This window comes from Ambystoma mexicanum, chromosome 7p (genome assembly GCF_040938575.1).
Source record: "Ambystoma mexicanum isolate Mex_15411 chromosome 7p, UKY_AmexF1_1, whole genome shotgun sequence".
NCBI lineage: Eukaryota > Metazoa > Chordata > Amphibia > Caudata > Ambystomatidae > Ambystoma > Ambystoma mexicanum.
The window spans coordinates 843,281,630-843,306,659 of NC_090939.1; the positions used below are offsets into that span (position 1 = coordinate 843,281,630).

The 25,030-nt window shown below is 46.2% G+C and overlaps 1 protein-coding gene across 1 annotated transcript in view; it reads right to left on the reverse strand.

Annotated features, from left to right (window-relative positions):
- PCCA (propionyl-CoA carboxylase subunit alpha) overlaps positions 1-25,030 on the reverse strand; it is a 3,020,006-nt gene that overhangs the window by 2,176,012 nt on the left and 818,964 nt on the right. Inside the window, exons 7-8 of the mRNA XM_069637005.1 lie at positions 23,979-24,110; positions 2,670-2,706 (exon numbers count right to left, since the gene is read on the reverse strand). Of these exons, the coding sequence (XP_069493106.1) occupies positions 2,670-2,706; positions 23,979-24,110 (169 nt within the window). The remainder of the gene's footprint in view (positions 1-2,669; positions 2,707-23,978; positions 24,111-25,030) is intronic.

The window sequence follows — 25,030 nt, forward strand, 5'->3', positions numbered from 1 at the left end:
AAGAAGACTCAAGTTTGAAAGAAGACTTGTACTTGGAAGGGGCTAGGGTCTTCCTCGCAGAAGGCAACCCACTGGCCGATAGGCTTACCGTCGACGGTGCAGGCAATGGGGAGCGTCCCCTTACCGATCCCGACCTTGCAGCCGTGGGACCTTCGTGGGAGCAGATGTGTGACGTTTTGGCTTCTTTTGGATCCCCCTCAAAAGGAGCATCCTCAAAGGACCTCAACCTCTTTCTTAGAGGGAGCACGCTCGTGAGACCTGCAGGTCCTCGAAGAGGCATGACTGCAAACGGAGACTGCATCAGAGGAAGTCTCCAGTTTAATCTAAGCTACCAACCTCCGGTAGCTATCCCTCTTCGTCTTCGCCGGGAAACCACTGCAGATCTCGCACCAGTCTTCATCGTGGTCTAAGCGGAGACAGTACAGGCACTTGAGGTGCTGATCCTCGACACAAATGTTCTTCAGACCACAGGATTCGCGTACCCAGAAGAGACTCCTCTTGCTGTCTCGAACATAGTCGATGTGAGATGTAGGCCCAAGCCTTGGCCCACCGAACTGACAGAGAATATCCAACAATGGAATATAATCTTTGCGGACAATGGGTCCCCGCTGCTGCCAGTTGACCCGCAATGGTTGATGAGGAAAAGAATGAAGAAAAACTATCGAAAAAGTCACAATTCTCGAGAAGCAAAGTGAGAGGGCCCCCAACACAAACTTGTGGTAAAAATCTGAAGATGGCCATGAGGGGTGGAGCTTAGGAGGAAGAGTGTTATTGGCTAGCAGCAGTATGACCCCAAAAGCCAAGGATTGGTTATGGAGGAGACTAGCAGTTTTCAGGCTAAAGCATAAATGCTTTCTTTTTGCCGAGGATTCCCAGTCTGACTAGAGGGAATATTCATGAGTATGTGAATCTAATAAAGACCCCATCCTGGAGAAACATCTCAAAGACAAACATCCATGTTATAACGAAAGGTCTTAGAAGGAAAAATTCCTTTACTTGGTGGATACATAATAAAGTGGAAGTGGTGAATGAATTCAAATATTTAGGTTTTTGTATTTTTGCCCGGCTGGGGGAAAACGACACTAATTCAGCACCTGAAAAAAAAAAAAAGGCTTGATAATTGGATTCACAATTACAACATTTCAATTACAGATTTGTGCGGTTTACAATACTACCAGTGCTCAAATTCTGTGAAGCCAAGGTGCTACCGGCGTTCATTTATTGTGTTGAAATTCATCACTCCCTTTTAACATATGATTTTACGGAAGCGGAAGGAATTTTCTGGAAAGCTGCTCTCCCTGCTGCCATCTACCCCTATGGCTGCCATCCAATTAGAACTTGGTTGGATCTCATTAAACATGAGAATATTCTGGAACGGGTCATATGATGTAAAAAGAATGATGATCCACCACCAAGTGGTTTGCTTTTTGAGAAATGTAAGACACACAATCATACACTACAAATTGCCATATAGCCCATTGTAAACAAGAGTTGAAATCATGGGGCTATAATTATGGCACTGTTATGCAGGAACTGGGCAAACATAAGTTGGACTTATGGAGGCATGATTGGTGTTCCACCAGAAGAGCACTTGAAAAATATAAGAGCATGCCTGATCTTTTTTGAGTGTTCACAAAAAACATCTCGACATTTTGGCTGCACCCTTTTGAGGTTTCGACTACATTTGTTACCAACAATAGATAACTGCAAACTATGGAAAAATTACAATTGTAATGAAGCGCTATGTTGATACTGTCGAAAGGACGTTGAATATTTAAGAAACATTGGGCCTCATTACAAGTCACCCGGTATGGAAACAACGGTGGCGGTAAACCCGCCGCCACCGTTGTTTCCATACCGGGTGATCACGAGTCCTGCAGGCAGAGGTGTCATTCCCGCCAGGTCTGACCTGGTGGGTTTAACACCGCCCGCCTACAGGCGGACGTGGAAACACCAGCACGAGATAGTGCCAGTGTTTCCACTTCCCCATTCCCATTGAGTCCTATAGGACTCAATGGGAATGGGGATGGGGATGGGGATTTGCCGAATTCCGCCTCTGGAATTCCCAGGTCACCGGGGTTGTAATGCCCCGCTAATTCCAGGAATCACGGAGGCGGAATGTTAAAACGAGTCCGGCGGTAACCGAGACGGAAAAACCAGCAGGTTACCGCCGGACTCGTAATGAGGCCCATTGTAATAACATGTTCAGGTACACAAGAGCTACGCTCAGAATATTTTGGTAAATAGGTTTCTGATTTTAGACTCACATCATGGAATAGTTTGTGGGATCACTTACATGATTTAACTTCTTAGACATTACGGAAGGCATTATTTCAGTTCTTAGCAAAAATAAATTTGACTCCCTAGTGAAATAATGGAGTGATTTTACATGCTAAATGTGGTTTTAAGGGGTTTTGATGTTTCAATGTTTTTGCGAAATTATTTTAATGTATGTGCAAGTTTTACATTTTTGTAAACCAAATGCGTCGTTAATAAAAAAATATATGTATACAAGACCTTAATGCATCCAAACCCATATGAGAAAAGTATTCTTAAAATCCATTTAAGTACGATTTGTTCTACAGGGAATACATATTACACATTTAATTCAGTCAGCCGTGACTGCTGAGAGCCACCCAAATCCCACCATAGCCAATTTAAGAACTTACCAATTTCCCCTGCAATTCTGACAGCTTCATCAGCATCCTGTAAAAAGAGGAAATGAGAACGAACGTTAATCCCATCAGCCACTGCAGCGTATCCTTGGGGCAAATGTGTATTGCACAAGTGTCTCCTCAGATTCATTTAATGTTTGATTTTACAACCTTGTGACCCTGTTCATTTGGAGGAATGTGAAATGATTACCTTTAGTGAAATGTGAATTGTGCTTCATCATTAGTGCACTGGAAAAGACAGAGCCTGATTCAGAGGTCCATGTAAAAATAGAAATATGTTGTTCTGGCTTGGAACAACAACACCTTTCTTACATGACCATATTATGACAGGGAAAGAATGTGGTGCAAAGACATGAAAGCCTCGGCTTCTGCATGAGCCTGATTTTACGGCTTGACAAACCACTCTAGCAACTATGCGGAATGCAGGCCAGCCACGTGGAGGGGATTCTCCTCCCAGCAGCACTGCTTTAGCATGACAAAAAAGGGGTACAAATACGGTACACCTTTGAGGTGACGTTAAATTGCACTGCACGCTTTTCCTCCTCTACAAACAATGCATTTTTTAGACTGAAGCATGACTTTCCTAGTTTAAGAAAAGTTTCTTAAACTAGAAAAGTGGCAGTCTATCAAGGAATGCTTGCAATATCAGTGGAGCACAGGTTCCCCCACAACGTGTGACCGTAGCAGTTTTTGCTGATGGAAAACACATCTCCCCTCCAATATTTCCACCCACCTCAGAATGATGGTGCTGGAAACTGGAGGGGAGAATGTCGTATTTCCACGCACTTTATCACGAGCACAAAATCAGCCCCCGAATCGTAACACATCAGCTGGCAGGATGCATGGCCCGGGTTTCATGATGATTTTCTGTATTATGGCGGACATTTAATGGCCAAATGTCGGAGTTTACAATCAATAACGGGTCGTAAAACAGGCCATTAAGGTCTGTCTGCTGCCAGCGTGATCCGGCAGTCATTGGAAAATATGTGTGTTGTGTTTTGCTAAATGTCGCCAGCAGGGGGAGTGGACTCTCCATTGTTAAACATCAAAAAAGGAGGCTTGGCGAGAACATCACAGAAAAGTCGCGCTAAAGTAAGGCGGACAATTTGGAGCGCTACCAATGACGCTTTCAGCAACTACAGTATGCACACAAACTGATACAAATACCGAAAATGTCTTAAAATGTGTACTACTGAGCGAAGTTACCAATGTTTCAAATACATTTAAGTAAAATGGCAATAAACAAGTTTCATAGGTTTATGAAGGGAACGGCAGAAAAGCACTTCTTAGATAAATGTTATTTTTTTTTATCTATGCAAAAGACCAAACTATAAATATCCGCCGCTTTTCTTTGCTCCACATCTGAATCGAGCATCTGTTCTCCCCCAACCCCCCCCCCCCCCCCAAGACAAAAACAATATTCTCTGCAGCCGCTCCAGAATTAATATCCCGCCACGCACAAATCATATGTACATAAGATGAGCATGTCTACAAACCAACTGGTGAAGGCTGCGAGGAAGGGCGGGGAGAGGGGGCAGGGGGGGCCCAAACAGTGCAGTCGAACTAGATACTTGATCATGAAATTACGTTTGTGCCCTTTTCCAAGTGCCTGCTTCGGATATTTGGTTCCTCAGATGGATCTGGGTGTGTGTGCATGATGAAAGATGTTTCTACCTGAACGCTTTATGTTCAATAATAAAACCAAACTTAAAATAAAAAAAAAAGTCTTCAGTCACAACAGCCCTGTTAAGAATAGTAGGGGGACTGGGAAAGAGAGGGCGGGGGCGGGGGGAGTTGGCAGAAAATGTAATTTCCTTTCATTAGCTAGTCTGCTCCACAAATCGGTGCTTGTTAAGTTCAAAGCGGCCCTGAAAGCAACATCAGTTTAACTCTCCCAACTCCGAGCAGTCACATCTGTTAATGAGCCTCCCCCGAATCACAATTGCTTTCAAGCCGGAGAACAAATTTACCTATAGCATGATTCAATGTTTCTTATTTTTATTACACCTTGTTGCTTGCCAGGAAGCCCTTCACTGCTCAGCTTTTCACTTACGAGTAGAAATGCATGAAAGGGGGTTCCCTTAAAAAGGTTAGTGGTTTCCACACTAAGCTTGCGGCTCCTTTGTTCTTGCCTTTGACAGTTATGCGAGAATACTTCCCTCTAATAGCCTCTCTGTCAGGAAGTGTTAAACCTGCCAAATGCAGACAATTAGAGGCTCTTGAGCAGAATGCAGCTAAAGTGATGACTGATGAAGGGCCTGGAGGCCAAAGAGGAAACCTTTGCATTTCTTTTCGCGTGCAAATGTGATCAAGAATTTCCCAGATTCAATTAGAAGAAGAAAATAAAAATAAAAGCCTTGTTCGCCCAACCCCCCCCCCCCCCCCCCCCCTCCGCCACAGTTACCTGCCCTGATGTGGGTCTCGGTTTATGTTCTGACAGAGGAGCATATCAAAATAGAAGGGGTGATGGCTGGAAGGTTTATTATTAATTTCAACCTCTGGCATTGCTCTGGGCAACCCTCCAGACCATCATTCTTCTCCTGCCAAGCCATTATATAAGGGAAAGACCATATACAAATCAGGCTTGGCCCCACCCCAAAAGTGGCAGTCCCGCCCAAACTGCTAGGTCACATTCTTTCTTCATGAGACTACAAGCATCCCCAAACATGTTTCGGCCTCAGTGAGGAGTAGATTGGGTCTCTAGGCCCATCAGGCACGGACCCATGTCTGGGCATACCCGTCCCACTCGGTTGACCATAGCAAAACAACAGAGGTGATCGCTGGAAGGTTTAGATTTAATCTCAACCTATGGCATTGCTCTGGGCCACCCTCCAGACCATCGTTGTTCACCTGCCAAGCCATTACAAAGAGGAGCATGCTTGAACCCCAGGGCCAGAAACTCTTGTCCATAAGCATGTGACTGGCCCTGATGCTACCTGGGCCCATGGTATTGAGACCACCCGGGGCAAGTTTTGGTTTTAATAATCTAACTGATTTACTCAAAGTATATGCCTACAGTAATCCTAGTTAATCATAACCCAGAGTCGTACCCTTCCCAGTGACAGTCATATAATGAAGGTTAAAAAAAGCCTAATTTAATTCCTCCTCCAAATTGCTGGGCTCGAAGGTCTCAAATACGACGTGTGCCTGTTATTTCATGTGGGGTGCGTGGGAGCTGTGGGAATCCGTGGAGTAGGGTGTACATTTGCTGGTGGTTAAATATTGGCCAAACTGGCAGGGATGTTGGTGTTACCAAAGGGACAAGCTTGGGCTGCCACTGCTTTGCCTGTGAACACGCCCCAGCCCCCTAGAGAAGGCCTTGGTGGACACCGGCATCAGCAGCGGTGCTCCACCTTGACCCGAAACCATGAGGCGTCAATTGGAAGGAGGGTGTGAAGGGGCGAGTTTCTGGACAGTTAGTGGAGGGTGGGGTGGTGGGGGAGGGGTTCTTCAGCAAAGTGAGCCAGTTAGACTGCTTTTGCGGTTAGGGGCAGAAAGTGTGTCTGGAAGGGGGTGGTGGAGTGAAGGGTCACTTTAAAATGTGGCGCGTAGCTTTGACCATCATTTACGGGTCCTAGGGCATCTGAAACCCACCCTCATAGCCCAAAAACAGGCTTGGTAAATTGCTATGCTGCAACTTGGTTATTCCATTCACTACTTGTAACAAAGCCTTTGTCTTTGTTGCTTTTCCCGTATTTTAGGATCATTGCATAAGAAAGTGCTGTCAAGAACCACACGGGTGAGGCGCATCCAATAGATCAGTGCAGGGCACTCAGAGGTACAAGATCTCAGTGATGTCACATAATGTTGAGGAGGGAGAACTCCTTCCAGCCCCAGATGCGTGGGAGGGAAGTTAAGCAGACGTGTCTAAGAAAAGAAACGGAAGTATCTTAGTACGGACCGATACTCAAACGATATCTTTTCTTGGATGTATCAAGGCTGCACTTATTCAACAAAATGCAACATTAAAAACATGAAAATAGCGAGAGCAGGAACTACATCACCAAGCACATGTTCAATCAAGTCAAAAGACTATCAGTGTCACATTAATGCAATTCTGAAAGGTGCCCATTCTGCAATCCTGCAGCACGTGGTGGTGGAGCGCACCAGCACCTTCCACCGTGCCTTTCTTGGGCGGTACCAGGAGGCCCAAGACCACGGGCCTGAACCAACTGTTTCCTGATCCCCGCTCTCCTGGCCTTCGTGACCCCTACCGGTCTGAATCCTTGCAGCAAGCAGCATTTAGACCACTTCACCGGCAAAAGGGGCAAATCGCTGTCGCATCAGACCACTACCCACTGACACAGGGACCTTAACCGACCGGTCGGAGGAACTCTCCCCGCCTCCTCCAGCCCCCATTCCCATGCAACACTGATGAATGCCAAAAAGTCCTCCAATAACATCTTCGTCCCCCATTTCGGAAAGTGCATACAGTCCTGTTGGAACATGTGTGAGCCCTTCTAAAATCCATGGGCCATCACTCTGAAATACTTGTGGCTGGATGCCAACCAGGCAAGTCCATTGTTCCTCTCCCTAGTCTCAGTATTTATTTCTAGTTTCAAACGGTCACATGAGTTGGTTTTGGGTCTGGAGGGATTTCTAATGCCATACTGCTTTATGCCATAAGGGATTGGGGTATTACAGGGTTATTAGTCCCCGATGAGCGGGGGACATTCCATGTTTTATCTGGCAAGTCACATTTACCTCCATGAGGGTCGTCTCCCTCTCTGTGATCCTCCCTCAAACAATCGCCCCCAGGGTTCGGATCAGAACGTGTCTGCCTTACCCTGGCCACATTAGGGGAGGCTGCCCCCACGGAAGCAGTGATGACATTGCCAGATTCACCACACACCACAGAACAGGACAGGGGGTGCTCGTGCACACATGTTGGTCTATGAAGGCGCAACAATCCAGTTTTGGGTCAGGCGGTCCAAGACGGATCAGGAAGGAAAAGGGCAAGGGTATCATTACACATACATCACAATACACGTATTTGTCCTGTTGCGGCCATAGCAGACATACTGGAGGTGGGGGTGGGGGGGGGAAGAGGACGCAGGACCTTTGTATTGTCACCAGGATGGCACTGGCTTATCTTGTTTTCAATTTAAGATGGTTTTAGAGAAGGCAGTAGTGGACTGGAAGGCTTGGGGTTTGCACCCCACTCATTTAGGATAGGGGCAGTCACCTATCAAGGAGTTGATAATGAAATTGGGTAGTCGAAAATCAAATGCGTTTAAGAGTTGCATTCACCCGCACATACCGTGCTAGGGGTACAGGGCTGGGCTAGATGAGCAAAACGAGCGGTATGGAGAGTTAATTAGTAGGGTGACGTTTCGAGGGTTTGCGCTTGTTTTAATCTATCATCTTTTCTGTCACATTGTCATTGAGTATGCTATCAACAAGAGCAGTGTGGGTCATTGGCCACTCAATTATCAGGAGGATGGAGCGGATGGTGTGATCCCGACCGGGTCTCCTGAAGTGTCCAGAGATCGAGTGTTTTTCATCGGTGTAGGGGGCCTGCGGTTGCAACAAGTGTGCAATGTAGTACCAGATCAGAGAACTAGGCGCCGGCTGCCTGACACAAACTTGCACATTGGGGGCATCAATCCTGGGGAAGGAAAGAGCTGAAGAAGGGGGTGGGTGTCACTCTTCTCATGCATATGCATGTCCTGCCCTCAGGTGTTTGTTGCTTCGTCTCAGATCCTTCCGCGATCTAGGTGAGGACTGGGCATGGCGGCTTACCCCTTGAACATTTCTGGAAGGAAATTGAATGGACTGGCCCGATTGGCATCCTGCCACAAGCAATACAGGATTGTGCCAATGGCTTGGTGAGGGGCACAACGTATTTCCATCAGAACGGGGTGCCCCAGTCTGATCAAGGACCTGAACTTTTGTGGCAGAATGTCTTGGCATTCATATGTTCTGCATTGGATGGGGGCATGGCCCGGACCGGTAGGTCTTAGGCCCCTGTTGCAGGTCGTGAAGGTCCAAGAAGACAGTGAGTTGCACCTTCAGGGGGCTTCGGTGTATGGGATCAGCTGGTGGTGTAGGTTGGCTGCCTCTGGGGATCTCGGGCCTGTAGGGGCCAAAAGGGCCAGGGCAGCTGGATCAGGAGGCAGTCGGTATAGGTAATGTGTATGGGACCTCCTGGTACCTCCTCGAAAAAGGGCGTTACAGGGAGGCCAGGGTGGCACCTCACCACCATGCACTGCCCATCGGGCGGAATGGACCACCTGTATGCAAAGGAAAAAATTAATGGCAGTGTTGATATGTCTTATGTTATCATTCTGCTGTTTTCAGGTCACATTTGTGGAGTATTTTCTGTGAATATGGCCCCCACCATTAAGCCCGCAAAAAACCTTACTGCTGACCCATGCTCCCTTGCACAGGCGCTATAGACTCCTTGCCCATGTAAGGATTCAAGATAATGTAACAGTTTCTCTGTCAAACAGTAACAAATAACTCTGCAACACAAAATGAATGAAATTCCGTGATGGCCCCTTCAAAGGCTGTTTTAGTCTTAGCTGCTAAAGACCCAGCGATGGGTGGAGAGACTGCTGGGCAACAAGCTTTCAGAGCGTGTCTGGAAAAGGAGTCATTCACTCTTCTGTCTCTGGGTGCAAATTCAAATGAGATAGAGAGTCGCTCGTGTTATTTTGCACTCCCGGGATGTTTCCCTCAAAACAAACATATGCCACCAAATACAACAGAACTAGCTCCTTTTAACAACCCAAGGACCACAGTGCAATAGTGTAATCGATTGCTGATGGTCTGCTCTACAGACATGCTGTCTGACCAAAGACCACGCTCTTATCGTGTAGCTCCCCAGCCACACTGTTAATACGACAATTATGGGGAACAGCTCTAGAAGGTTACATTCCACACCAAAACTGAATAGAACCACTCACCGCGCCACACTGCCTCAAACCATTTTGATCCCAGGATGGCTTTGTACCCCAGGCTACCGACTACTTCTGTGTAAATCCCCAATGAGCCCTTTGCCTCCTCCAAGCAAGGCCACAACCGTGACCAGCTGAACTCAGCCAAAAACGTAGACCAAATTCTCAGATCCTTCATCGCCCCTCTCCCCGGGACAACCTTGTCCAGTGGTGCTTCTCTTTCAAAACTCTTGATTACCCCTGCAATGAACCTGGAAAAAGGCCTTCCCACTGGTATGATGTGGAGGACAAAGGTCAACTGGCCCACACATCTCTGCAACTGACCCAGGGTTACCTTCCAAGAACACAGGTAGAGGTATACAGACTCCCAAAATGCCTGGACCTTTTCAACCAGCAACTGACAGAACCCTTTCAGAGACCATATCTATCCCGAAGAATGTCAGCTTTGCGATGAGGCCCTCAGTCTTGTCACCTACCATAAGAACCCCCAACTTCAGAGCCACCTGCTGGAAAGTACTGAGGGATAGAGCACAATGTCTGTCCCAGATGGCACCAAGAACAAAGCCATTGAGATGATGGAGGAATCTGGCAGCAATAACATGCTGTAATAACCCATTCCAGAATTGTACTGATCTTCTCAATGTAATTGCACACTACAGAACATCCCTTGGGCATGCACTTAACACAGTAAATCTGCCAGTTACCCTGGAACCCTAGTAAATTAGTCTTCAGTTAAACCGGCAAGAGCCAAAAGGTGGACTCGATGCCAATTTACGCCATCAATGCCCCTTTTCCCCCAACCATCGCAGTTAGCTCAGGGTTTCATCGAGCGACGCGCAGTGCACCTCACATAAACCTTTGCCGATGGAATTGTTGACAGAAGGCCCCCCTAGGAAAGGAGAGGTTTTGGATGAGTCAACTAGCACATTTCCTTCTTTGGAACATCTAACAGGGCCGGGCAGACCAACTTCAAGGAGTGGGACCGGGAAAGGAAGCGCCACCATCCACAAAGACACTTCCTACGTTACTTTAGAAAACTACTTCGGGGGTTCTTCACAGCCAAACCCTGATTCTGGGGTACCAGCAGAACCAGCATTCCCTTTGCTGGTAAGCAGAAAAGATGTTAACCCCTCCACCCCCAAGGAAAATATGCCCCTCTTCTACCCTCGGATAAGAATTCAACAATACCCGCAAAGGAGAAAGCCGTACTGGTGTGGGCAAGTTCTGCATAGATTGCCCGGAGACAAATCCACCCTCGACTTGCCCTCTGTCACTTCTGATCCCTTACTTTGGCTCACTTGAAGCACTGGATCGCTGGGTGAGTGCCGAAACTGCAAAAGGAACACAACTGCTTTAATTTACAAGCAGTTCGGTACAGCTTGGACGAGCCCGGTGGGGCTTGGGCTGGCTCGGGTCTATACTGGGGCTCTGGCCTGACCCTCCTCTCGGGCGGTGCCTGCCCAAAGGAGGGACTGACCACGATGCCCACTTCCTGCCCTATAACCCGTAAATACATTATTTTAAAAAATATTCTCCTAATTTCAGAGGCTGACTTCCTGTCCACCCTGTCCCTACCCCCCAAAAGCTCCATCATTCTTTTTGCCCTCTCCCAGACATCCCCAAAACAGCAGCGCTGTCCCTCCTCCCACCAAGCACCACCTTGTTCTCTGCCCCAGCACTCCCTCCCCATAAAAAGAAAAGAACCCTGCTGCTGGCCCTATCCCCTCAAGTGTCACAATCCCCTTCCCCTGGACTGGCACTAGCCTCCTTAGACACCCCCTTCCCCCTCAATTTCCCCCCTGTCCAGACACCACATTGCTTAGTCTCAGCCCGTGTTGGGTGGGCCTCTAGAGCCGGTATTCTCCCAAACAATCATCAAAAAAAGCTGAATGCACCTTTTGGGGCCATTCGGAATGGTAAAAAGAAGAAAGAAATATATAAAAAATAAAAAATAAAAACAAAAACAGAAACAGAATTGAAGCCCATAAAATCGAACAATGGGGAGCGGGGGTTGCAGCGGTGTCCCGCACTCAGTATTACAGTATTATGGGCTGTGGGGGTGTTGCCCAGATACATTAAATGTATAGCAGGGGACAATCAAACTAAATCCCAAAAGCTCGAGTTACAAAATGCGAGCAAGTGTGCTTTGCTATTTTTTTATACAAGCTTTTGGGATTCAGTATTACAACGTAGATCGTCTAGAGCCAGGTCCTACCCCAAAGTTCTCTGGCTCTACTGTTCAGGAGCAGGTCTTTCAAAGAACACCCAACAAGTCTCCTTTTTATGGGATGCTTGGATTCCAGTACAAAAAGACTGACCTGGAGAACCCTTGCCTTACGCTCTGACCAGGCAGAAGTTTAATTGCCATGCAGTTCGCTAAAATCAGCATTGACTTCATACGCCAATCCAGCTGCATAATCTCCCCTGTATCTCCGCTGAATTTCTAATTGTATGCAATCCAAGCCTCATATGAACACTCCAGTTAAGTAGACACGATGAGATGCTGGTAAAGCAGCAAATCTGACTATAATTCGGGGAATTTCAATACACTGACTTCAGAAAAGACTAACAACCAAGACCCAATTCATAATTGATCTTTCAATAGGGGATTTATTTTCCTTACAGTCATCCCCTTTATTGTCCTTGTTCTCTTCAGACGCTGAATAATCTAAGTGATAAAAAAAAAAAATCAATATATTTTTCCTTCCAAATTTTTCCAACATGCCTGCTTTTTCCAACATACCTGCTCTGACAGGCAGAGGGGTTGGGGAAAAGCCCCTTGTTGCCATTAGCCAACACCACTCGTTCTGCCTGTACCGTCCTTGGTGATGGAGGCCACCAATTTGGTGGCTGTTAACCCGCAGAGACAGAATTCTTGCGGCAATGAGTCACACTATCTCCATTTGACCCCTGTATGTCATGCCCTGCGGATGGTGGCAAACCACGCTGCGCCCCGTTACACTGAACTACCCATCAGGTGTTCCTGAGCCCCAACCAATGGGTGGCCAGCATCAGCCAATGACCCTAAGGTGTACCCCATGTATGTGAAGTCCAGAAACCCTAGCCGCCAGCCACTGAGTCAGCCTGGAACCTCCCTCTCACCCCCGGAGCAGGCATTACTAGCCCAACCAGGAGGTCCTGGCTGTGGCCTAAGCCTATCAGCCATTGGGTGACCCCCCATCCCCCCGTTGCTCCAGGGCCTGTGTCTGCACCCGCTTCCCTTGTCCCCCGACTAAAGATGGATTGATGGAAACTAATTTACCAGCTGCTTTTTAGTCTAAGCCTCTTTCTGCTGAGCCTGGAGGGGGTTGGGGGGTGGCGAGGGGGAGGGAGGGTGCTGCAACCGAGACAGGACGCTTCCCATCCCCCATTGCTGTACTAGCACCAGTAAGGAGCTTAACAGACCTGGATCCATTCCCCCAACTAATCAAAAACCACTAACATTCGCTTTTAGAATTCCTCGTAAAAATGTAAGTGGAGATGTGAAACGGGAAACCAAAATACCCCCATCAGGCTCAATCACATAAAAATGCCAGAATGCTCTGATTGAAGCTCCCCCCAACCAATGCCACAAAACACAGAAGAAACTGCTGACAAAACTCCTGCCCGCTCTTGCCCACTGCCCCTCCCACCTTCACCAACGAAGAGAAAAACAAGCCACGCCAACCGCAGCACATACCTCCTGTGTTCACCAACCTGGGAACCTTCAGTCACCAAGAGGCTCCCTCTTTTCCCACCATTGGGGAACTAAGGCAGTGCAGGCGGGCAGTGTAAAGAGGGTGTGGTGCAACAACACAGCGGAACCGGAGCAGCAGAAATCCGGCAGTAGCAAGAATCCAAAGACAAAATGGCGGTGCGCGAGACCGGGCGGTAGCACTGCAGTTGGACCACCAAGGAGGAGGCGATGCTGGCCGCAGTGCTGCTGCCTGACCTACAAAAGCCCATGAAAGTCCCTCTCCTGCCTTGCACTCTCCGGGCACCCCCTGTGCTCACATCGAGCACCACATCATTGGTGAGGGTGTGGGGGCGCAGCATGTAGAGAGGCTACCTGCCTTGGCACTGCTTGCCCAATCCAGCCACCCCACTAGATGCGGGGCTTGCCGCCAGCAGAAATGTCAAAGAAAACGGACATATCAGAAGTATTTTAATAAAGAAGTGACAAGAGAAAATTGAAATAGAAACGGGATGTGTAAGTGACATAAATAAAGTGACGTATAGATCGATTGTTAGCTTGAGATCTGGGAGCCCCCTTGAAAGGAGTAAGAACGTATTCCATACTAGGGGTGTAGCTAGTATACCAGCTCAGAATAGAATCTTGAAGATGTGACATTCATGTTATCGGCTCACCTGTAAGATGATTCCGGCCTAATAAAGCAGTTGCAACCTACTTTCTACCCAATCCAATATATTGTGTGCCTGCTATTTCATGGGGAGTATGGGGAGCAGTGGGGGGTCAGCAGGGCGGGAATATATTTGCTTGGGGTTAAGGGATGGCAAAACTACCACAGATGTTGGTGTTGAGGCTCTTCAGCAGAATGCAGCTCAAGTGATGACTGATGAAAGGCCTCAAGGCCAAAAGGCATTTCTTTTTGTGTGCAAATGTGATCAAGTATTTCCAATATTCAATAAGAAAAAAAAAAAAAAGACTTGGTTGTTGCACACCGAAACCCCTCTTCCAGGTACCTGCCTTGAATGTGGGTCTTGGTTTATGGGAATGTCCTAACAGAGGAGTAAGCATGAACTTAAGGCTTAGAAACACATGCATGCCACTGGCCTAGGTGCGATCCTGGCCCCATGGTATCTAGACCCCCTCTATCACCCTCTATCAAAGTATATGCCTAGAGTGTTAATCAGAGTGCTACTCTTCCCAGTCACAGTCATATGATCAAGATTTAAAATAAAAAAAAAAAACAGCCTCGCTGCAGATAGGAGGGTCATGGGGAGGTGGCAATGGTGGACTGTTGGGGGCAGTGGGTTCCCGTGGTGAAGAAAAACTGAGGGAAGAGTTGTTGCCCCTCTTCTCTTGGATTGCCAGGTACTACCCGCGGGCGATTGTGGCTTGGTCATCTATCATCCCGCGATCTAGGTTGGGATTGAACAAGGAATCTCAACCCTTGAACATTTCGGCAAGGAAATTGAACAATGAACTGGCTTGGCTGGCATCCCGCCACATGCGCTTTAGAATCATTGTAATTGGACTGGTGTGGGGCGCATCATATTTTCACCAGGATGGAGTGCATCTGTCCGAACAGTGAACAGAACTTTTGTGCAAGAACTTCAAAGCTTTTATGAACTTGCCTTTGGTTGATAGGAGAGCCCCGGACTGGTATGTAGTGGAGGTCCAGGAGGATGGTGATTTGCCCCTTCAGAATCAGGAGGCAGTCGGTATATGCATGGTGCATCGGGCCTACTGATACCGCCCCGAAAAAAGGGCATGACTGGGACACAGGGGATCGCCTGACCGTCATGTACTGTCCATGTGGGGCGGATGGACCACTCGCTGCAGGGTGACGGAATTCATGCCAATGCTGTTTTTTTGTTTCATTTGAAATGTTTAAGTGAACGTATAACGGTTTCTTGGGTCACATTTGTGGGTTTATGTTTGCTGTGAATTAATGTGGCATTTCACTTCCAAAATGGGCTCTGGTGCGTTCCTTTGCTTTTGCACACTGCCCGGCTTAGGTTCTAGAGCAACTGCATAAATATTCCTGTTTTGAGCTCAAATGTGTATATGGGAGAATCAGTTAAGGCCCAGGCGGAAGGAAGTGATCACTACGGCAGCTTTCCCTTTGTTGCCAAAGAAAAGGATGACTACAGTGAAAGGAAAAGTGGGAGAGAAAGCCACATCAAACAAACAAATCTACTGGTGGAATTGGGGAGGGCTTTGTGAGCACTGGGAGTTTTGGCCACAACAGAGGGTGGGTCAGTTGAGGCAGGGTGCCGCCAGTAATAAATGCGCTAGTTGGAAATGCAAACGTTGTGAATGCACCTCAAGGGTGGGGGGGGGGTGAGGTTGGGCCCTACCTTACCACATCAGGTGTGATCCCAGTATGCATGTGCCTTCCCTTGGCCTCAATACACATTGATTTGGGGTCAGTGGTTGCTAGGGGCGGTTAATTCTTGGTCAAACCTCAGGTGATGGCTGAAGGGATCATACCATGCCACAGGGGGGGATGGCTATAGTTGGAAACCTGTGATCTGGGATGATCAGGGGTACATCGATAGTGCGGAGAGGTGCACACCTGATGGTGGCAAGTGTGTCAATAAGTAATGTGGATGGCTCACAGCAAAGAGAAATGTGAGCTGGCATAGTCAATGGGGACGGGGACCACAACAGCCTCTGGATCAATAGAAGTAGGCCCTTCAATGTTGAAAGGGTCTATGAGTGATAATGGACCGGGACAGCCTACCCAGCCCTTTAAGAGGAGGTAGCAAAACTTTGAGAATGATGAGGATGAAGTTACTCAAACATCAATAATCAAAATGACTCCAGAAGCTGGCATAGTGAACCGTTTTATCATCAATTATCTAAAAGAGGGAGTACAACGGACGTCACGTAGCATGGTCTCTCAATTTGCTTCATAAAAAACATCATACTTATAGTAAAAACTCGTCATTGATGACGTAACCTACGTATTTACTAACGTCATCCTATGTGGCAAACTACAAAAACCTAGTGGCAAATGCGATAGGCTTAGAGGGAACATCGAAGTATACGTTCCATACTAGTCTAAGAAAGTGATAGGCTCCTTATCAGGTGGGACTACGAAGCCCTCCCCTCAAACAAGTCACTACGAATCTCACTAAATGCACAACGTCCCATTGGTTACACAAACTATATTGCTCTTAATCATAAGGCCCCCTACAATTGGTTGGCACCCTTACATCCGTCAGTACTTTTCCACCCACGTTAGCAGCACGCAGGCTGGACTTCCAGGTGCTGGTGAGCTGGTCATAACCATAGCTTCCCACCAATTAGCTTATCATCTATCATCAACTCAGTGGTGTGCACGTCATTTAAGACTTTGAACTTGGCCTTGGAAATGTTCTGTGCTCTGGAGAATACAAGGGAGTAGAGGCACGCTCTGCCCTTCTGCAGAGGTGTGGTTCGTCATGTTGGTCCAGTTCCATCCATTCACGTGACTGAAGACCACAAATTTAAGCTCTGGTGCATTTAAAATACTATTTTCTTAATCGATCTCTGACGTCTTCCTTGTTTTCGTCCATGCCTTCTGAACAAGAGTTTCATTCTTTCACACGATTGTAACTAATGTCTGCTCATCCCAGTCCGATAAGACCTTGGTTTCTTGGGGTTGATCCAGCTTCGCCTTTGAGATTCACTTCTACAATTTCATTCTTTTTCAACTGCGACACACTGGAAAAGGTCTTCCTTCTCTTGTCCAGCTCGGCTATAGTAAGATGTGTAAACATCCATTCTGAACTTACTTCTATATATGTATACGTTGGCACATGCCGCAATCCATTCACTATAAAGCTAGCCTCAAGAATACTTCATCTGCTTGTGGTTCTTTGCATCTGTACACGTGTAAAATAACTTGATATCTTCATTGTTTCTGTAGCAGACGTTTCTTCAGCTCGAGCCCGAGATGTCACTTATCTTTGATACTTTCTTGATGCCTTATAGACTAGACTATAGTCACTTCTCTTGTCTCTGCATCCCTTCTATGTACATCAGTCTGGCTTTGTGTGATGTCACCAATCTGCTTGTTAATTCATTGGTCCTGCTTCTTCTGGGATTTCATTCAAATGGCCATCATACTGTCTCGTATGCAGATATGGCTTTCTCAATGGGAACCTTGCCTCCAGGATTTTCCTTGGCATCAGCATTTTCACTGGTACTGCACGTGTCTCACACTCTGGTTCCCAACATATAGGCAATATTGTTGAGATGGTTGAGATCGGTGTACTTGGCACCTTCGCAACAATAACAAAAAAGGGGTGTAACGGACTAATGCCCAAATGTAGTGCGGGGTGAGGAGACTGCTAGCTTCGAAAATAGCGCCAGAAGTTAAGCAAGAGACATTGAAAGGGAAGTACCTACATTTGTTCTCCCTGCTGGAGAAGAGAGTAACTGACAAATTGCAAAGAGGGGCAGGAGGGCGACCAGAATGGCAGACATGCAACATTAGAAAGGACAATTGTGAATTGGTCTATAGGTTTACCACTGTTTATATCCGGAGTCTCGGGAGGATAGCTCAGGGTCAAAATGCTCACCTTGGAAGCAAGACGACACGGAGCAACACAGGTTCAATCCCCGGGTCCGCGCTTAGAAACCCCTGGGTATTAAGTGCGTTATAAATAACCTATCATATCATATCAGGAATGTTGGATTCATTGCCAGAATTGGCTCCACAGATGGTGACTTATCAACCTTTGATCTTATCTTTTAGGGGGCTGTTTCCTTGATAAACAGATGAGTACTTTCGAGGCACTAAGGTTGGTCACCCAGAATTGGATTTGGGGAAGAAAGCGGGGACATATGGTTGAATAATTAAGCCACTAAGCAAAGCTTGGTCAAGGCAGCAGTACAGATCACAAGTAGGATTGAGGTATTTGGCACAAGTACATCTGTGACTTCATATTTGTGTCTTTACACAATTTAGTAACATTCCTGGGCTGAGTCTTAAAGAAATAATAAAAAAAAATACTAATTGTTTGCATAGTTTTCAAGCTAGTGCCAAAAGCTACTAAACTATGTTTTGGCCAAGAGGTCTCCCTTTAGTTGCATTGTCATTGTCTGCCTTCTTGCAACACACCAGATGTTTAGGACCTCCAGTAGGCGCAATTTAGTCAGAAAATCCTGATGCCGAGTCAGACTATCTAAGGTGCACTACATATGATTTAGGGGGATAGGTGGTGAGTTGGAGCAATTCCACATCCTTTTGTGCAAAGAGGCTAAGCTTCAGCGAGCTGAGGCAGCCCAGTCACTACCTAAAGTGCCCCAAGAGGGGGGGTCTAGCAGGATTCCTTGGTGTTTTTACACCCTCGTACAGGTAACAAAGCCAAACCACACCCATGACCCACATGCAGGCTAAGAGAAAACATATTTGGTGAAGTTTCCACGGAATGCAGCTGTGCTGCAGGAAGCAGACCCCAGAGATGATTCACTGACTAAGGGGGGATCACCCACCAGTGGAAGCACAGATCAGAAAAAGGGAGAACCACATAGGACATGCCGCTCGCTTACCTCATGACTGGTCGGGAAAAGCTTCACTTCTTCGCCTGCAGTCTTTGGGCTACCTGCAAAGCCGCAACCCTGCAATTCTCAGATTTCAAGGCGGCACAGACGCCTTTTGTCACCTATGCACCCTGGTCTCTGTTAAGGCGCTTGAGTAAACCAACCACAGAAAACCTGTAATATTTACTTAATCGATGCATTTCAGAAACTTAGCAGGTCTGAGTAATCCGAGTGCTCAAAGCAGCAGATCGCTTCAGGAAAGAAACAATCCCAAGAGAGAAAAAGTACCATTGTTCCAAGTGTATAAAAGAGGCTAGGAAAAGTCAGTAAGTGTCACCGACCGGAAGGAAGCACAATTGCTCTTTGAAGAAGCCTGGTTGGAAAAGTGAACCAATACCAGAGTAAGGTTGTGCATGTCTGGCGAACATGTAGAGAGAGAGACTGGGAACCCAGTGTGGGTGAAACACCTGGCTCCACTAAGAAGTGGTGAGCCCAAACAACCAATCTCACCACAGGAGAGATTGGCTGCTTGGACCTCAGCCCAATTAACTGCAGACTCCATGGAGGGAATTGGAAAGCTTGACGCCTGGGGCTGTCCAATATCAACCAAGGGCAGAGAAAGACCGAACAAAGCAAGACCCATGGCAAACAGGTGCAACTGGCTTACTGACAAGTATTCTTAGGTATGGGAGGAGCAAATAGTCATCTACCCAAGAACTCCATTGTTGGGCAGTGAGAGAGCCCAACTTTAATCCCTTCACAGCAGAATAGACCACAACTGGCAGGATGTGGGCGTTTTGCGATAATGGCGCAGAGAGGGAAACACTTTACCCATTGAGAAGCAAACTGTTAAGGGTGAGTGACTGCTGAATTCACCCAAACAAACTACAGAATCCTTGGAAGAGGACTGGAGAGCTCAAAGCCTAAACTTCCAACCAGAAAATCACAAAGAGAAGGATAGAATGAGGTAAGATCTGTGGCAAGGGGGTGAAATCGAGTACAGTCAGGTGAGGGAGGGGGGGGGGGGGTACTCATCTATCCAGCAACCCTGTGTTCAGGCAGGGAGTAATACCAGTTTTAAATTACCCACGAGGGTTGGGGGTAAAAATATCCATGTGCTATACTATGAGGAGCACTTTAATTATTTTTTTAATTTAACAAGTGAAGAGGGCTGGTGAAATGAGCACTGGAGCACCTGCGAATCAAAGCCTGGGAAAAGGCATGATGAATCAAGAACCATGAGAGTAAAATGAAATCAGCTGCCTGACAAGGCCCACACGGAAGGGAGGGGGAAAATACTCACCTACCTAACGTTTGGCAGGGAGCTAGCCCAACTTTAAATTACACTTTATAGTGGGAGGGCGACTACCCTGAGTTATAGTGTGGAGGACATTACATTCCTTTCATGCTATTTTATGTAAACATTTATACAGCACTGACCTTCCCCAAATTGTCTCGGAGAGCTTACCGGAGTAAGTGAAAGCAGATGTCAGAGGAACCCTGGGTATTGAGTGCAGAACCAGGGTCATCTTGTGCTAGAAGAACCACCTTTGTGTTTTAGAATAGGATTTGCAAGCAGGCTGAGATACTCCATGAGCTTAGGTTGGAATTTCTCATTGGACTCTTGTTTGGCTTACACTAGGGCTTTCCCAGGAGGACAGCCGCTCATTAAGACTAGGTTTTGGCAATTACAACCAAGAAGATAACCTTTGGGTGTGAAGACAACTTCTACCATACACCACTACTATGCTTTTCGACTTTTTCCAAAGTGGTCTCATTATATTTTTGGGGCATAACCCCTAAGCAATTTAGGCGTGCGTCCAGCCTAACCTGATTTTTATCAAATCCTTGAATAAATCCAATAGCTCTGATTATACTGTTGTGCGTCCCTTCTTGGAATCCTACAAATAGCTCTGACGCCTGAAGCCTGACCATGTAGTGTTAACTAAATGCTTCATCTTCTAACGCCCGTTCCTGTAAATTGAACGTCTCCTACACAATATTCCTCCCCCTTTAAGATTGTTCTCACGCTCACCACTTTCCTATCCAAGGTGATACATATCCGTCTCTGTTCCCAAGCAATACCTCTCTCGAACAAGTCAGGCCTGCTCACCTGCTCCACACAACTACTAATCCCTTCCTCCCAATCTAAAAACTCTCCCTCCAATCCAATACCTCCCTCTGTACACCACGCCTTTGTCTCCTTACAACACACAAATATCTTCCGCTTCTTGGTCTCCATAGTGGCATTCAGTTGGGATGGGGTCTCCAGGATAGGGATCTGCCCTTCTTGTGCAAGCTCTGTCAAGGCTTGAAATGGATGGGCTGACTGTGTTTTAAAGGCTGATCGGTCATTCACCTGGGTGGTGCTCTGGATTATTTGAACCTGTGTGGTTTGGGCTGGCCTTAAATGGGATTGGACCAGGTTGTTGGAGTGATGTGGGTTGAGTGGGGCAGGTCATGTCATAATAGCAGGTGCTGCTTCCATTTTGAATTCTCTTTTCAATGTGTGCTGGATACTGGTGATGATGGCAGGGGGTTACACTCCTAGTTTTTCTTCTGGCCCCCTCCCTTTAGAAATGCGTTTATGCTGCTCTCTACATACAACACAGCAGGTTAAGGTAATAACAGTACCATCCTTCTGATGGACGGGGAGGGTGAAACCCCATTTCTTCTAATTTGTATTAAAAGTGGCTGTTTTTCCACATCAATTTGTAAATGTGGGATGGGGGGTTAGAGCCGCCTCTTTTGTGGCTGCATCTATGCAGAAGCCATGTGTTCCCCGTCCTTCAGGCTTTCTTTTACTATGGGGAGCAAGGAAAGACTTCGCTGGCAGTTCGGTCACTGTAGAAGAGAAAGATACGCTTCTCTGCCACAACAGGCACCAAACAGGAGAGGGTACCAGTTCCCCATGACTGTACGCTTAGATGTATAGGAAGTGTCTGGGGTGCATAGGCCCCCTCAGACTTCCAGCACTTTGAATGTACATTTGTAGGTCTTCGGTACATTTCATGCTTTCCTTCTGCAAAAGGGATGGTGGGATTACTGGAGAAGTTGTTTTTCCTGTTCAGTATGTCAGCTGAGTTTGGGTATTTGGGGCCCAAACTAAGGTCTCCTTAAATTTCTCCTTCCTCTTAAATCAGCCAATTATTCCCTGATTCAGTTCAGGTTTTCCCTCTACAATGTTGCAGTTCTTGAACCCTCAGTTTTCCCTATTCATCCGGGTGTCTTGGGGTTTCCTTAACGGCACAGGTAAGGAGCGGCGGGGAAGCACTGTGAATGTCTCCAGCTCAAGTACAGCAATCTTCGTCACATCAGTCATAGTTCTCTGGGTAACAAAAACTGATCAATTTAGTATGACTGCAATGCCAGCATATATGTATCAATGTACTTGATGGTGTGTGGAATCTGAAACTTAAGACAACAGACCATGTTCCCAACATATAACTTGTGACATGATCATGCTAAGTCAGGGTGTTCAAGTTTAAAATTATGACCCCTCTTTTTTGCTACAGGACTGCTTTGTGGTGGCACGAGAGCATGCCACTTGCACCCTAGCACATTCATTTTTTAAATTTAAGGACAATGTGTCCAAATTTGATAATATGCAATAGTTTAACCAAGTTTTATTTTATGTAATGTATGCTTTTGATAATAATGTTGCAATTAAAGGCAGCCGAATTGCCTTGCAAACGCTTTTCTGTCTCGTAACATCCTCTGCCATCGCAAGCACATGCAGCCCATGGACATCACAAAGAAATTAAGCAAAATTCATATAGAGGTGTCTGATAAGGAGGGCAAAATGAAAAGAAATTACTGATGTTTGCTGGTATAGCCAGTAAGATTAGCAACTTAACAGAATTTGTTTATAAAAGAAAGCAAACTGGAGTCAACCGATAACCATTAAAGCGCTCTGTACCTTCATGGTGCCTGGGCAGCACAGCTGGATCCAGAGGCTTTTGTATCAGCCTTGTGTGGACCATTTCCTACCGTCTATCTAGTTATGCTGGAAGAGATTGGGTAGTGTGGGACTTCCATTTGTGATGTAAGAATTGGTGCAAGCAGGGGCATTCATGGTTTGACCTTGCTCCCGGACAGTCTGTTTGCTTGCCCTCCACCTTAAGTTACCACTGACAAAGCCTGGCCCAGCTTTTTCTATATGGCAATTCACACTTTCACTTGGTGAGTGGGTGGGGTCTTCAGACAGCAACCATGTGGCATCTTTTCATACAGATCTCAGTTAGGACATTGCTTCTTGGCCTAGGGGAAGTGCCTAGGGCCATACCAGTCAAGGTACACAGGGGCTTAAGCATGACAACTCAATATCCCCAGACAGGGCTACATCTTTTGAATTGGGAGGAACAGCATTGGGATTGCCTTTTGAACAAATAATGATTTCAACTGTAAAACTGGACAACTGTATTTACAGGTTGTTTTATGTGATTTGCTCTAAAAAAGAGCCCAAAACGAAACCCGCTCTAACCTTCGTAAGGCTGATCTGAATTAATGATGCCCCAATTCATGGGCTACATTGGGACCTTTCATGTGTCATAAAAACAGTTCAAATGTGGCACTGCATGGTCCCACAGATCTGACATGGCTGGGCTATAAAATATAAGTAATGTTCCAAACAATGTTTAACTGTTACTTGAAAATTCTGGGAAGGGGAAAACCAAACTCATCTTGAAAAAAATAATTCAAGTTCTTTTCAGCACATGATATTAAATTGGTATATTGTTTTCAATTGCACCCTCCGCCCCGTTTATATTGGGTCCCTACCAAAGTCCATCATGCATCTAAAAAACAGATTTCAAAACTCTGATTTATATTTGCCTCAAAGGAAAATTCCTGATTTCTTAACAGTTGTGCCCTCATGGACTCAATATAGGAGCAGCCTTTGGGAGGTGGCGAGAGCTGAACATTTCACTATTCATTAATTCAGGGGTAAAAATGCCAAGTTCCAAGCTACTAGCCAGACATAAAAAGTCACACGCCATCTCAATTCTTTACATACACAAGGCACACAATTTCTTTCTTTAGGACAATATTTGCAGCATTGGGAAGTCGTGACATGACATTGATTAAACATTTTTTATTTTACACAAGTACTTGGTAAGGAAACCTTCGATCAAGGTTTACCAGTGATAAACTATATTAAAAATGGAGGCCTCAGAAGTACAAGGAAGCATTTAAAAGTCTTCTCACCTTTACCACGCCATCAAACCCCGGGATGGTGTTGACCCTGGCGTTCTTGGCTAATAGCTTGCTTTCAATCTTATCTCCCATGGCTTGAATGGCATGTGTGTCAGGTCCAATGAAGGCAACGCCTTCTGCTGCCTGTGGAAACAAACGGACTTTCAACATTTTTCAACACATAGAGACCAGGTTTCAGCACAGTTCACTTTATTTACTTACATCCCAACTTACTGCACAAGTTATTGACCCAATTATAGACCATTCTGTCCACAAACATGATTCCACTCTGTTCCAGCAGTGCCCATACTATGCAGCGGTTCAAAGATATGGACCGCAATTCCTAGAACTTCCAATCTGCGGTTGCCTCATTGAAAAATGTGGCGCAAAACATTCAGAAAGCCTTCCAGCAAAAATATAATAAATGCAGTGAGAGCAGTGTGGTTAACCCTAGTTCAACATGCGCTAAGTGACACACTTAGATGTGATCGTGCATACGTTGTCATTCATTATCTGCTAATATAGTGTGGTAAAGACAGAATTAAGCAAAATTAAAAATTAAAGCAAACTGGTTTGTTTGACTTAGTCACTGCCAATGACATAGCAGCTAAATAAAAAAAGAGGGAGGAGGGGATTCGCACTGTGATAGGAAACAAGTTAAATACACTAACGGATCTTAGCACTGCAGCTCTTTATCATAGTTTTTTTTACTACAGCATTAAACCAACCCACAGAATTGAGGTTACGCTAAATTTGTGCATTTCCAAGCATTTTGTGTTGGGAGAAAACTCTTGATATTGATAGGGTTGGCGAGCGATTATAAACAGCAAGGTGAAAAACGAACATTCTTATTCCCTTGGCGGCACTGCCCAAAGCACTCCCTCCCTTAACTCCTGCCTGCATCTTTAGAAGATCTACAATTAAAATAGCATCTTCCTTTTCTACTATTCGCAGCCACATACATCCCGCTTATTGGACCTATATGGATGACTTTCAGCATAACCCAAACTACTACACAAGTGCCACATAATCTGCTACAAAGAAGACGGGGCCTGTGTGAGCAT